Raw genomic sequence first — 13,203 nt, forward strand, 5'->3', positions numbered from 1 at the left:
CCGCTTTTTCATATTCGTTCATCTCGTTTAAAAGTAACAGTTATTTTTTTGATCGTACAGTCGTTCGCGTGTATACGTATGGCGTATCTAACTTCCTTTTCCATTGAGGTCTCCTAGTGGCATCGCATAACGTGAGGCTTGTTAAATTTTTATCCAATTTTTTGTATTTTTCGCGTAGAAAGTTAGGCAAAATAGATTTGTTACAAACGTTATGAGCATTCCGAAAATTTTATTTCGAATAAAATTACGATTAGGATAACTATTTTTAGTAGCCGGTCTGTAAAAGTGTATATTCGATTGCACGTGGCATGTTTTATAATTTTTAAACTGTGATATATATGTAATTCTATGGTCCATTTTTTAAGAATATGTTTTCGAATAAGAGAAAGCAATTAATTATCCAATTCAATTCGTATATAAATTTTTTGATTAAAATGTAATTATTGATATATCGTTTGATTCTGAGGTTATGTATATATACTTTTTTTTTTCTTGGCGCATTTTCCAGATTTAATAATCTTATTCATTGCATTAACTTCTATGAATTTAATACATTTATACTATTGAATTTTATTATTTTTTTATATTACTTAATTGCATATAAAGATATAGCTTTATGAGTTATATATATATATAAAATCAGTTTTTAAACTTTTTCATAGATTTTTATAGAATTTTTATACAGGCTTTAAAATTAGATAATATAAAAGTCGATTTATTTCATTTATAAAGATTGTATTTAAATTTTCCAACAATTGCTTTTTTTTTGTTTTTGCAAAATAAAAGTAGTGTTTGAAGAGGATATACTTAAAAAAATATATTTTAATACATACAAAATATATATATTAGGCAATCGAGAAAATTTATATAGTTAAAAAGGACACAAAGACTTGCATCAACTTTTTAGATATTATAAGTAGAAACAAATCTTTATTCTAGGTTGACTCGTAATTCAACCACAACGTTAAAATGTCAGGAGGTTTAGATGTATTAGCCCTTAAAGAAGACGATGTTACCAAGATGTTGGCAGCTGGTACCCATCTGGGTGCTGAGAACGTCAACTTCCAGATGGAACAGTATGTCTACAAGAAAAGAGTTGATGGCAAGTTATTCAAGTATTTCAAACATTATTTAAATATCTTGTGTTATGATTTTTATATAGTATATTTCTATAATTGTAGGTGCTGGTGTAAATGTCATCAATCTACGTCACACCTGGGAGAAATTATTGCTCGCGGCTCGTGCCATTGTTGCCATCGAACATCCTAGCGAGGTTTTCGTCATCAGTTGCCGTCATTCGGGCCAAAGAGCCGTGCTGAAGTTCGCAGCCCATACTGGCGCCACCCCCATCGCTGGACGATTCACTCCCGGCGCATTTACTAATCAGATTCAGGTGAAAAAATATAGCGAATGAGCGAACGTTTCATTTAATTTTATATTGCGTTAAAAGCAGATTAGGAATGATGAAACATTCTGTTCCAGAATCGATACTTGTTGGCTTTTTTTGGCTTAATCTTTTCTGATTTTTTTTCAATGTTGTCAGATATTTCAAGGAAAAATAAGTTGAATGCATATCCTAGTGGTTCTTTTTCTTTTAGGCTGCTTTCCGTGAACCACGTCTGCTGATCGTCACAGATCCATCTACCGATCATCAACCCATCACCGAAGCCAGTTATGTGAATATCCCGGTAATTGCTTTCTGCAACACCGATTCGCCGTTGCGCTTCGTGGACATTGCGATCCCGTGCAATACTAAGAGCCTGCATACCGTTGGTTTGATGTGGTGGCTGCTCGCTAGAGAGGTGCTTCGGTTGAGAGGATCTATCCCGCGCGAAACCAAGTGGGATGTGGTAGTCGATCTCTTCTTCTACAGAGATCCTGAAGAGGTTCGTGCACAATTTTGTCATTTTTTTCTCCTTTCTTCCATTTTTTTATTTATTTTCCGTATTTATCATAATGATGAGAGACAATAAAAAATCCAGAAACAAATCTCTGTTGGTTTTTTGTGGCTTAATCTTTTCTGACAAGATAAAAAAAAATGTTTTTTGCTGTATTTGCCGGATCAGAGTAATCGACGTGACGTGTGAAATTCTCTTTTTTTCCAGGCGGAGAAGGAGGAACAAGCCGCGAAGGAGATCGCGCCGGTAAAGGAATTCACGGGTCCGGTAGAGACTGCCCCTGCTGCGGAACCTGGCTGGGTGAACGAGGTAGAACCGACCACTGTGGCCACCGAGAATTGGGCCGACGACGTAGCACCTCCGGCGGCCGCTGCTATTCCCCCGGCAGCTGGCGCCGCGCAGCCATTCCAACCAAGCGGTGACTGGGCCGCGCAGGTAAGACATTCACTTCGGAAATCTATTTCTTCGATTTATTAAATTTAAGTTATGATCTTATGACAATTTTTACATGATTTGTAATGAAGTCGACATTTCCCTTGATATATATACATATATATATTGATTTATCTATTAGTGTGTGTGTGTATATACATATATATTATATATATTCCATAACTTCTTCATTAGGTTTTGTATATAATTATATTAAATGATACGGTAATGATTATCAATTGATTGTTTACTTGTCTAGCCTCCAGAGGAGTGGTCAACACCTGTGGCAACCGCCGCTACTCAAAGCTGGGGAGGTGCAAGCAGCGAAAAATGGTAATCTCGCGTTTACCGACATCTTGAGAACAATGCATACTTTGTACAATGTCTGTAACAAGACCCATTAAAACGAAGTCACGTCACTTGTTTTTTTTTTTTCGTACTTTATTCTAAGATCTACATCCTGTATTTTCGCAATTCTTATGATGTTTGAACATTCGATCATTATAATTGTGTCCATAATTAATTGTAAGGTAAAAGAAGATTCGAAAGATATTTTATTTTATTATATGATCTTAAAAATATTTTTCAAATGTCCTGAATCTGCAGTAAAACCTTATGCGCATACAATATACTTTCTTATAAATTTTAAATATGTATTGCGTACAAGTTATCATTTTTTTCAAATTATACACATGTATGTGTATATATAAGTAAAATCAGATATCAAAAAATTTAATAATTATAAAATATAAACATAATAGCACATCTAAATATGGAGTATGCTATTTTGAATAATGACAAAAAAATTTTGTCAAATTGATATGTGAAACTAATTGAAATTGATTCGATCATTATGAAAATATATATACTCTTTATAGCATTATAACAATTTTAGAAGGAAGGAAAAAAAAACCCTAGGGATGATTGGTTAGCACCAATGAAAAGTATTAATATTAATTTTTCAAGAAAGTCGTGTTTTTCTCCAAAAAATAGAATTGTGAGTTCAGAAATTATATCCAAATTAATGTAAACATAATAACTTTTTTTTAACAATACATATTTTATACAATCCAATTTTAGCAAAACATTTTTCAACCAAACATGGAATTATAATATTCTTCGTTGGTGCGATCAAAAATAATTTTCGATAAATTATTTAAAAATAATAAAAAAATATATTTTAATCAATTTTAATTAAATTACGTTACAAATCAAATTATTCTGCAATTAGAAGAAACATATTTTATAAATGTAACTTTGCAAATAGAACAAAAATCTTAAAATTTATGTTATTTGTGGTAATTAATATGTCTATCTCATCTCAATTTGAATGCAATTCCTATTGCAAAGAAACAAAAAAAAAATTATAAATATATATTCGTTTTTAAAATCGATGATTATAATAATATAAGAGAGGTATGGAATGACACTCTTGGGAACAATATTAATATCACAACAAGCTCCAGAAAAGTCTTATTATCGATAACTGACTATGAGTGTCGTAAAACCCTGAATAAGATATACTTAATTCCTTGCTATATATTAAATAATTAAATTATAAATTTTTTCACATATTAATCGTTCGCGTTTGATAGTATAATATTGGTAAGATATTAAATATTTATTATATAACGATTTTATATATATATATATATGTGTGTTTTTTTTATGTATATATTACTATAAATATAATACACAATATAATAATTATTATTTAATGTAACATTATTTACGTTATACAGGGTGTCTACTCAAATCCTGTAAAAAATTTCCCTGAAAATTCCTTAATTTTTCAGGTATTTTTGTCCAAAATTCCAGATAAAGAGAATATTTTAAACATTTTTTGCGATGCAATTTTCTAAAATAAGTCTTTTTATTGTCAGCGTTTTCTAATGCTTTTCATTCATACGAAGGAAAAACACAAATCCATTTAAGTTTCAAGTGCTAGATTTACAAATGTACTGAAAATAAGACTGAATAGCTTTTGTTAAGATAAAATTTTATAACTTGCATAACATTTTTATTTTTTATCACTAAAAATTAAAATAAAGAATATGTATTGCATATTTAATGTTTTGTTAAGACATAGAATATATAAACAGAGATATATATTTATAATATATTTTAAACATATAATTCACAACATGGCTTATTCGTGGATTGTCTATTGCTTACCATACAAGAGCAAAATTTTATCAAATAAAATAAAAAAAATTTGTGTCCCAACAAAATTCCGTGAGAATTCCCTTTTTCTAGGTTTAAAAAAATATTCCGCGAGATTTCCATGTTTTTCCAGGGAATAGACACCTTGTTATACCAAATATTTCGTTTACAAATTCATAAATTAATAGCTCATTATTAAAAGAATTTTAGAGACTGGGAATGTAAGATATGTTAAACATCTAAGCAAATTATAATATAATATAATAAAAAATTATTAAAAAATAACGAAAAAAACGTTTCATATAATTTTTCCAATTTATACTGTTGACGGCTTATATGTGAAAAGATTAATTTATAATCAAATTTGGTTATCTTTGAAGGAATTATGAAAGTCGAAGATCATCTGAAAAGTTGAAACAGCAAAAATCCTAACTAAACTTGATGTAAGTTCTGACTATATTCTATCTTTTCTTTTTTAACTTTATTATTATTCTTTTATAAAACGTCATTTTTGATGTAGAAAATTTTTATAAATTTCTGATCTCTTATTTTTGCTTCTTTACTTTCTCTTTTGAAGTTTTATCTTCAAATAATCGCAAATTAAAAAAATATTATACCCATTAGTAATTTGTATCTCAGATATAATACGTCAATAAAAAAAATAAAAGTAGTATCTATAATATAAGTACATATAAAACTAAAAGAATGAAATATAATAATAATAAAAATAATGTTGGAACATAAGAGAGAGATTATAAAAAGTATAATGAATTTTGCAGTTGCGAGTTCGGCGCTCGGTGAATAAATCTACTTACAAGAAACGCCAGTTTGTGAGCATAATGGCAGGGTGCCGGTACTCTAACAGTGTTCGAGCAATTGTAGTACATATGGGTTAATTTGTATGACATACGTTGTATCTTGTCCGCATCTATACCGAGATTGTCAAAGATTACACTGTACGAGGTAGGTGATATTGTGCCTTGTCGCACATGTTGCGATACAATGAAGAAGTCGTATTTGATCGGACTCGTGATAACATCGTCGACCACGGTGCCTGCTTCTGGATTATCGTTGTTGTAGAAGAATCGCGTGTTCAATCGCTTCGTCACGATTATAAACACCATTTTATACTTATCCGGACCCCCATATAACAAGTCAAGAGATTTTCTTATCTGCACTACTTCATGCTCCATCACCTGCGGTATCTGTCCCTCGCCAACGCCGTCGCGATAGATCACAATGGACGACGGTAAAGCTTTGTTCGTCATATAGTAGGCCTGCGCGGCCCTACAAATGTTTTGAGAAAGATCGTTTGACAATTCTTCACCGTTTACATGCGCGCTCGCTGCACTGAAGTATTTCGTCATACATTTGTCTAGGGTCGCTACCATAGCGCCTGCAATGACACAAATCAATGTTTAGAAAGATTATCAAATCTCAATGCACACAATATATTACATATTAAGAAAAATTTTTTCATTTCCTTTAATATACATTTTCCCATCAAGAAATATCGAAAAATTATACATGACGAAACGTTAAGACCTGTCGAAAATGGAAAATTCGAAAATTAATCGAATATCGAGCTAAGAAATAAATCATAACAAATGGCAAATAAATAAATATTTAATTTTAAAAACTAGTACTACTGCAATTTTACGCAATACCGACTTTCACAAAATATTCTAAAATTTAGTGAGAATTCTCACTCACCAAAATCTTTGGTTTTAACAGTTGTGTCATGGCAAACGTCGAATCCAACGACCATCATCCCATCCAACGGAATATCTACGTACCATGGTGCTCCGCCTAATTTACAATTCATCTGTATCGATATTTTCGTAGCGATAGACATGACGTTCCTATGCGTTATAGTTTTAATCAAGCAAACTTGCGATGGTATAGGTCGATCTACGCAGCACTTTTTCTTAATTGCAGAGTAGCGATCGCTGCGATTGTTCGATACCACACAAAATACCAATTGCGGTATTCTTTTGCTTAGAATTTGTTCTAGAGTTTCACTATATGTACCTGGTCTGTCGTCACGAATAACGTGTATGTACGGTTTTTCCACCCAAAACGATATTCCCTTAGATACTTTTATTATAATATTTATAAATTTCTGAAATAAAATATTATAATTTAATATAAAGATACTATTTCCGTTACGTATATTTAATGTAATACATGTTTTAATCTAAATTCGTATTATCATGCTTAATATTCAGCTGTATCTGTTTAAAAAATCAATAATTTTTCAGAATCTTTTCTCTGTTTTGAATTATATTATGCATGGAGTAATAATAACAGTGATAATAGCATTAGCAATAATAATGATATATGTATACTATATAAAAGAATGAAGATAATAGTTGTATTAAAAAAAATATAAATAATAAAGACTATAATGGTTCCAATAGTTCCAAAAATGAAAGGAAGAAAAAATATTAATATAAAAACAGTCATTTCCCAATTAGTTTTTAGGATTAAGATAATTTTTTCTATACATGCATAAATTAATGAGCACATAAAAATATATAATAATATAAGTAATACACACACACACACACACACACACACACACACACACACACACACACACACACACACACACACACATATTGTGAAAGCAAATATATTGCAAATAAAAATTTTATACCTGGAGAATACTTTCATCTCTTTCCGTAACTATGATAACCCAATCACGCAATTGTTTGGAAACTAAACATTTTTTAGTTTGCATGTCTCTCGACCAGTCACCCTTTGAACTTGTGATATATGAGTCTCCACCAAATCGAAGTTGCTCATTGGGTAGTACACGCGCAGGTATATCAAGTAACTTATTATCTAATTGCAAATTCCACTCGGAAAGCTCCTTTACTATTTGATCCGTTCCGTGAAGTCTTTGATTAAAGTTAAGCAATTTCCCAATACGTGCTCTTGGATTGAGACGGGTATGTGTAGCTACGCTTGACATAAGCCTGTAATTTTCTCTCATGGAATCAGTCAAACCTGTAAATTATAATACGAAAGAAATTGCAACTAGAAAATTAAATCAATAAACAAAAGATATAGATTTCCATACATATTTATAACAAGAAAATAACATCATTGTCACTAAATCCGAATATAATAGCAAAGAATATAAATTTCGGAAAAATTGCTGATAAAATAATTGTAATGACACACCTGTCGCCCGACATAGCTCAGGTACCAAATACACTCGTTCCGCTTCTCCAGCTTGTCGATCTCTTGTTTTAGATTTAGTTACAAGCATGGGTTGTCTCTGATTTCTTATGGTTATTCCATATTTTTTTTTATAATATTCTATATATGTTATTTCGTCGCCGTTTTTCAATGCGAATGAACTGGCAGGAGTCGTAGAAAAATCCACATCTTCGATGCGATATGTATTATTGTTATAATGAGTAAGAACTACTGTACCAATTACAGTGTTGGCGAAATTTTCCTATACATATATAAATTATTTTTGCAATAAAATCGAAAAATATGAAAACACGCTTATTGTATGCACACAATTTTAATAAAATTAAGTTAAATAGCAATAAAATGGAAGAAAAAATAAAAAAATAAAAATAAAAAAAATTTCAATAAATACTTAATATATAATTTTTCATTAAATCTTTCTTGGAAATGAATAAAAGAATATGAGATCTATTTTTATGCAAAAATTCATAATGAAGTCCAAACAGTTTTAGAATAAAGTCTAACTTACTCTGTATCGTTGATTATTTTCTTGATAACATGAATTTAGGATATCCACCAAAGTATCTAACCGCATAACTTTACTTGTTATTTCGGCGCACATTAATATGTCGCGTTCATGTTGACGAATAGATGTCACATATCCTGGCCATAATTCTAGTTGATATTCCGGCAAGGTAATCTACATTTAAGCAATTATATTGTACGCATTGATTATTTCTCCCAGTGTTAAATGTTAAAATGTTAATTCCACCTGAAGTTATACTCACTCTACTTTCAGGGTCAAAATAATTGCGGCCAACCAATTTTAATTCCATAAACTCATAACATTTTCTCATAATAATATTAAAGAATTGGATATAATGGATATCTCCTACCAGCATGTCACCAACAAGACGGACAGTGATCGTTATATGTTGCTCATCCGATTGTCGAGTTGATGTAAATGTCATTTGCTAAATAATGTACCGATTGTTACTTATAAAAATGTTGAAGAAAAATCCGATTCAAAACAACATTCAGAAGATGTATACTAAGCATACATATATTACTTACATCAGACAATCGATGACTTGTGTACATTACAGTGCCATCAAAGATGTACGGGCCAATACTCTTATGATGCAGTTTGAGTAAACCCTTACGCACAGCTGTGCGATCCTCTTCGGGCGCGAAATCGACGCGATACTGGTGAATGGCCCAATCAGTCGCCTTAAGTAACTTGAAGTAATTTGCTTGTAACATTATTCTTTTGCCGGTAGTTCCTAAAAATCGTGTTGAGATCAAAAATAAAAAAAAAAATAAAATGTAATTTTTGAGGCAAAACAAAAATATCATTAATATCGAGAGTACACAGTACTCCAAAAAATTAATGTACTTAAAGAAATAATGTAAATTAAAAAAATTTGTTGAAGGATAATATATTAAATGTGTTATTTCTATAGATTCTCTTTAACAAATTTTTCAACATTTGTTTCAAATACATTAATTTTTTATTTTATATATATATATATATATATGAGATAAAATAGATTAACAATTTTCTAGAAAGAATAACAATAATAGATTTAAGAATAGCAAGAAATAAATGTAAATACCCTTTTTTTCCTTTATATGATTTGGTTTTGTTACAAATATATCGGCGGGTAAAATTCTCTTGCCGCGAGCTGATCCCCTTCCGCTTGACAGAACTGGTGGAGGGCCACCTGCCGCACCGATCGCATCTCCACTGCCACCGGCAACTGCGAACATATTAATATCGATATCTCGTTTAATATCGAAAAAGAACATGTTTAAATATAAATTTTCAAATATTGATAAAAATTTTGATTATATTTTAAAAATATCTGACGCTATATAAATAATATTCAGAGAATGACGTGCCATACGTAGAAAACCGCACATATGTATTTTTTGCATAAAAAAATTCGGCTTGTGTGCAATGTTGTCAAAAATGTACAACATCAATGCAATTTTTACACATGATAATGCGTTTGTCATAAGTTTCATGCCCGAAAAGAATCATGCTAGAGTATCTGAGAATTTATTATACAACTAATGCAAACTGTATTTATTATACATTTGTATTGAAGATCTGAAAATAATAATATAATAAAACAAACCAGGTTGAATTCCCAGTTTTTCTATGCCTCTGCCTAGCTGTCCAACTGCTGCGCTATCACCTTTCTCGCCAATGTGCTTTTGGCCACGTCCACCAGTGCTCTATTACAAAATTTACTTTCATCACCAATTGCAATAAATACAAAATGCTATTCCTAATGAATATAATCAGCATATCAATGCAATGTAACTTACATTTACAATGTAGTTACATTGCATCGATAAACTTATTAAATATAATAATATATAATATATAATAACTAATAAACTTATTAAATAGAGAATGCCAAATTTCAAAACAAGCTTACAGCAAGCTTACTGCCAAAATATTGGTCAATTAATCAGTTAAAACACTAATGCAAATGATACATTTTCAAAAGCAAATGATACAAATAAATTTCAAATAATTTTCCACAAAAAGCATACGATTGCAAATGACATTTCATACCGCTACTAACCTTAGTCAATCCATTTTAAATCTGTGTCCTGCTTTGTACAAAGAACTTTGCAAAGAACAAAAGAAAGTTAATATATATAATAGATATTGGAACATATTTATTGGATGGAAAATAATTCTCTAAATTAATCATATTAACATTTTTATATTAGCAAATATGTATGACTCGAATCTATAAAATAAAATTTTTGAAAGAAAAAAAAAATTTGGGGAGAGGGGTAATATATATAAAATAAATTATTATTATATCATTTAAAGCAGCACTTTATATATGCAAGAATTGAAAATATGAAAGGCAACTATCTATATAAACATAACTATGGAAGTTATTATCATAATTTGACAAAAGAAAAATATAATGTTGTATATCTTCAACATAAATCTTTTCATTACTATAACTTAAAAATTCCATTGTTGTATAATTATATGTTAATATTTGATAATAGCATAAATATTATTTACTATAGAGGCTTGCGCAGCAGGTTGTCCCGGTCTGCGAACAGTCCCGCTGCTCGATGACGATTGAGCATGAGGAAGTTTCTGTTCCTGCTGCGAACTACCTGCACGCTGCTGTATGGCTCTCCCACGACTTCCTCTTCCCCTCTGAGACATTTTTGTTTAGATCTAGAACATTGAAATATTATTAAGTAATATATCAAAAGAAAGATATGTAACAAACAAATTTATCAAAGAAAAGAAATGTGTGTCTATATATTTTATATAAAATTAAATATAAATATATAGAAATATATAAGATGTATACATAATATTATTGATATATCAATAAGGTAGTTATAAAGGTATGTATGAGAGACTGAGAAAGGTATGTGAGTTATAAGTATTGTGTAAACCAAGTCCACTTCTTGGCGTTAAGCTGAAGTTAAATAAAAATTATTATTATTGATATATCAATAATATCAAATGTTTAATAATATATCGCATTCTTTCTCTTTTGCAAATCAATATATAATACATATATTTAACACCTATTTGGTGTGTTGATGAGCTTCTCCCCCCCCCCCTCTCTCTCTTTAAATATATATTAGTAGAATAAAATTTTTTATCGGATATATTGACGAGTTGAATATTTATCTTTAATTCTGGCATTATAATAATGGTGTTGCGATCAGAAGCGTGTTCAGACTCGTTTGAACGTGTATATAATACGTAAAAACATCGCGATAAAGGCTAGTAGCTTAAGAACGTGGGTGGGAGGAGGGAGAGGGGGTGGGGGAAGAAAAAAAACTCCGCAAGAAAAAAATCTCTTCGCAGCATACGACGAGAGAAATCGTATTGCATAAGGACAAACATTTAAAACGAGCAAGTGAACTTTTTATTACAAAATGAAGGAACCTAATCGTGCGCGTCATAAAAGGATATATACTTATTGCATCCAGATGATGTTGCATCTATTGAAAACTATTTATGGTTTCCAGCCCGAAAGTGTCCGCCCGCCTGTGTCTTTGTGTACTATCCTTTCTTCCTCCCCCTTTTTTTTTCCTTTACCCCGGAATTGTGTCGCCATGCGACGAAATATGAATAAGGCAATAAACCACAATATTGCGTCTCATATCGTAAGAGTATGCAATAAAGTAAAGAATTGAAATTAGAAACGTGAAAAGCTCTTCCAATCTCTCACGGCGCAAAAAGAATTCTCGTTTCTTTTTCAATCACGAAAAATTAGCCACGTTCTTTCAAATATTGATACAGTTCTTTCTTTCAGAGATAATGTGACCCGCTTGTGCCTGAATGTTCGCCTCAAGAGCCGACAGAGGAGGAGTCCTTTCGGGAATTTTCCACAACTCTAACAATAAGTGCTAACCCTTCTTGGCATTTTTATCATTTTATTACAATTCATCATTTAAATTAATTAATGAATAATACGACCAACTGAAGATTAAATATATGTACTTATAGTTTCAACACAATGATGTTATCTCGTACTTATTTGTTTAGGAGGAACACTTTATATTCTTAGAAATTGTGGATATTGAATCATATTGTATGATAAATATGCACGAATAATTTTGTGACAGAGAGAGAGAGAAAGAGAGAGAGAGAGAGAGAGAGAGAGAGAAAGAAAAAGAGAAAATGAAAAATAGAGTAGATCATACCTTTTTCCACACACCCTCTTGGGTTCCAACCGAATCAATCTTCCCTCGATTTCGATCTCCGATAAACTAATCTGTTTCAACTGAACACTGAACCGGCAACCGGTTGCGGGCGGAGATCAACTAGCTAAGCAGAGGTAAGGGAGTAGGGGCGCATTTTGAGCCCTGAGGCTTCGCCCTGATTGGTCGGTCCTTCACGATCACGTGACCAATAACTAATGAGACGCAACGCTGAGTAGCACGTGATTCTTGAAAAGCGCGGGCTCCGCCGCGATTAATCGCTAAAAGACATAACGTAGGATTGATTTTTCTCGAAATACGAGACTCGATGATCTTACGGCGATAAACCTAAATTGATCGAGTATAATACGCGATAAGAAAATAACACGAGAGACTAGAAGACGCGACAATATTTAACCTAAAAAACAGTATCTCAAGCGACCAATAAAAGCGTTCGGAACGAATTACATCGACACCGTGCTTCGTGCAAGCCCCCCCTTTTTTTTTTTTTTTTTTGCTAGCTGTATTAGGCCGATATTACATTTGTCGTACGACGAACTTTTCAAGCGCATTGATTAGCTAATTTCTAGAGACTCGAGAAAGTTTCTATTTTGCAGCCAATCAATGCGCTTAAAAAGTTCGTCGTACGACAAATGTAATATCGGCCTTAGAGCTCCACGTGTCGTAATAAGAAAGGTTTTTTTTTTATTGCGCGTTATAGATTATTTCATGGAATACTTTTTCTTTTTAATATCCTTATTAAATTCTCGTTTGTACGCATTACTATCTATGGTAA

The 13,203-nt window shown here is 31.4% G+C and overlaps 2 protein-coding genes across 5 annotated transcripts; one reads left to right on the top strand and one right to left on the bottom strand.

The window, feature by feature from the left end:
* Positions 1-69: 69 nt before the first annotated feature.
* On the top strand, positions 70-2,749 carry Sta (stubarista 40S ribosomal protein SA). The gene is made up of 6 exons (XM_070309355.1): positions 70-131; positions 940-1,102; positions 1,182-1,393; positions 1,599-1,886; positions 2,106-2,333; positions 2,590-2,749. Exons 2-6 carry the CDS (start codon positions 970-972, stop codon positions 2,665-2,667), a joined length of 939 nt encoding a protein of 312 aa, XP_070165456.1. The 5' UTR covers positions 70-131; positions 940-969; the 3' UTR covers positions 2,668-2,749.
* Positions 832-12,526, bottom strand: LOC138940449 (piwi-like protein Siwi). Of its 4 annotated transcripts, none has more exons than XM_070309353.1 (11): positions 11,283-11,315; positions 10,759-10,920; positions 9,842-9,941; positions 9,317-9,460; positions 8,775-8,983; positions 8,489-8,674; positions 8,230-8,400; positions 7,683-7,962; positions 7,153-7,505; positions 6,207-6,615; positions 832-5,889 (listed from the first exon to the last, which is right to left on the bottom strand). In XM_070309353.1, exons 2-11 carry the CDS (start codon positions 10,906-10,908, stop codon positions 5,246-5,248), a joined length of 2,646 nt encoding a protein of 881 aa, XP_070165454.1. In that variant the 5' UTR covers positions 10,909-10,920; positions 11,283-11,315; the 3' UTR covers positions 832-5,245. The 4 variants fall into 4 exon arrangements, with proteins under 4 accessions (XP_070165454.1, XP_070165451.1, XP_070165453.1 ...); XM_070309350.1 differs by lacking the exon at positions 11,283-11,315 and adding an exon at positions 12,411-12,526 and having other exon boundaries at positions 833-5,889; XM_070309352.1 differs by lacking the exon at positions 11,283-11,315 and adding an exon at positions 11,681-11,897 and having other exon boundaries at positions 833-5,889.
* Between the last annotated feature and the right edge of the window lie 677 nt (positions 12,527-13,203).

Source organism: Polyergus mexicanus, unplaced genomic scaffold (assembly GCF_030449975.1).
Source record: "Polyergus mexicanus isolate NDT 795.1 unplaced genomic scaffold, iyPolMexi1.0 SCAF_17, whole genome shotgun sequence".
Classification (NCBI taxonomy): domain Eukaryota; kingdom Metazoa; phylum Arthropoda; class Insecta; order Hymenoptera; family Formicidae; genus Polyergus; species Polyergus mexicanus.

Excerpts from the sequence above, each read along its gene's own strand:
- Sta (XM_070309355.1), top strand. The coding sequence starts at position 970 with ATGTCAGGAGGTTTAGATGTATTAGCCCTTAAAGAAGACGATGTTACC. Across the intron at positions 1,103-1,181 it reads CTACAAGAAAAGAGTTGATG|GTGCTGGTGTAAATGTCATC; the intron begins GCAAGTTATTCA and ends CTATAATTGTAG. Across the intron at positions 2,334-2,589 it reads GCGGTGACTGGGCCGCGCAG|CCTCCAGAGGAGTGGTCAAC; the intron begins GTAAGACATTCA and ends TTACTTGTCTAG.
- LOC138940449 (XM_070309353.1), bottom strand. The coding sequence starts at position 10,908 with ATGTCTCAGAGGGGAAGAGGAAGTCGTGGGAGAGCCATACAGCAGCGT. Across the intron at positions 7,963-8,229 it reads AAAATAATCAACGATACAGA|GAAAATTTCGCCAACACTGT; the intron begins GTAAGTTAGACT and ends ATATATGTATAG. Across the intron at positions 7,506-7,682 it reads TGAGCTATGTCGGGCGACAG|GTTTGACTGATTCCATGAGA; the intron begins GTGTGTCATTAC and ends TATAATTTACAG.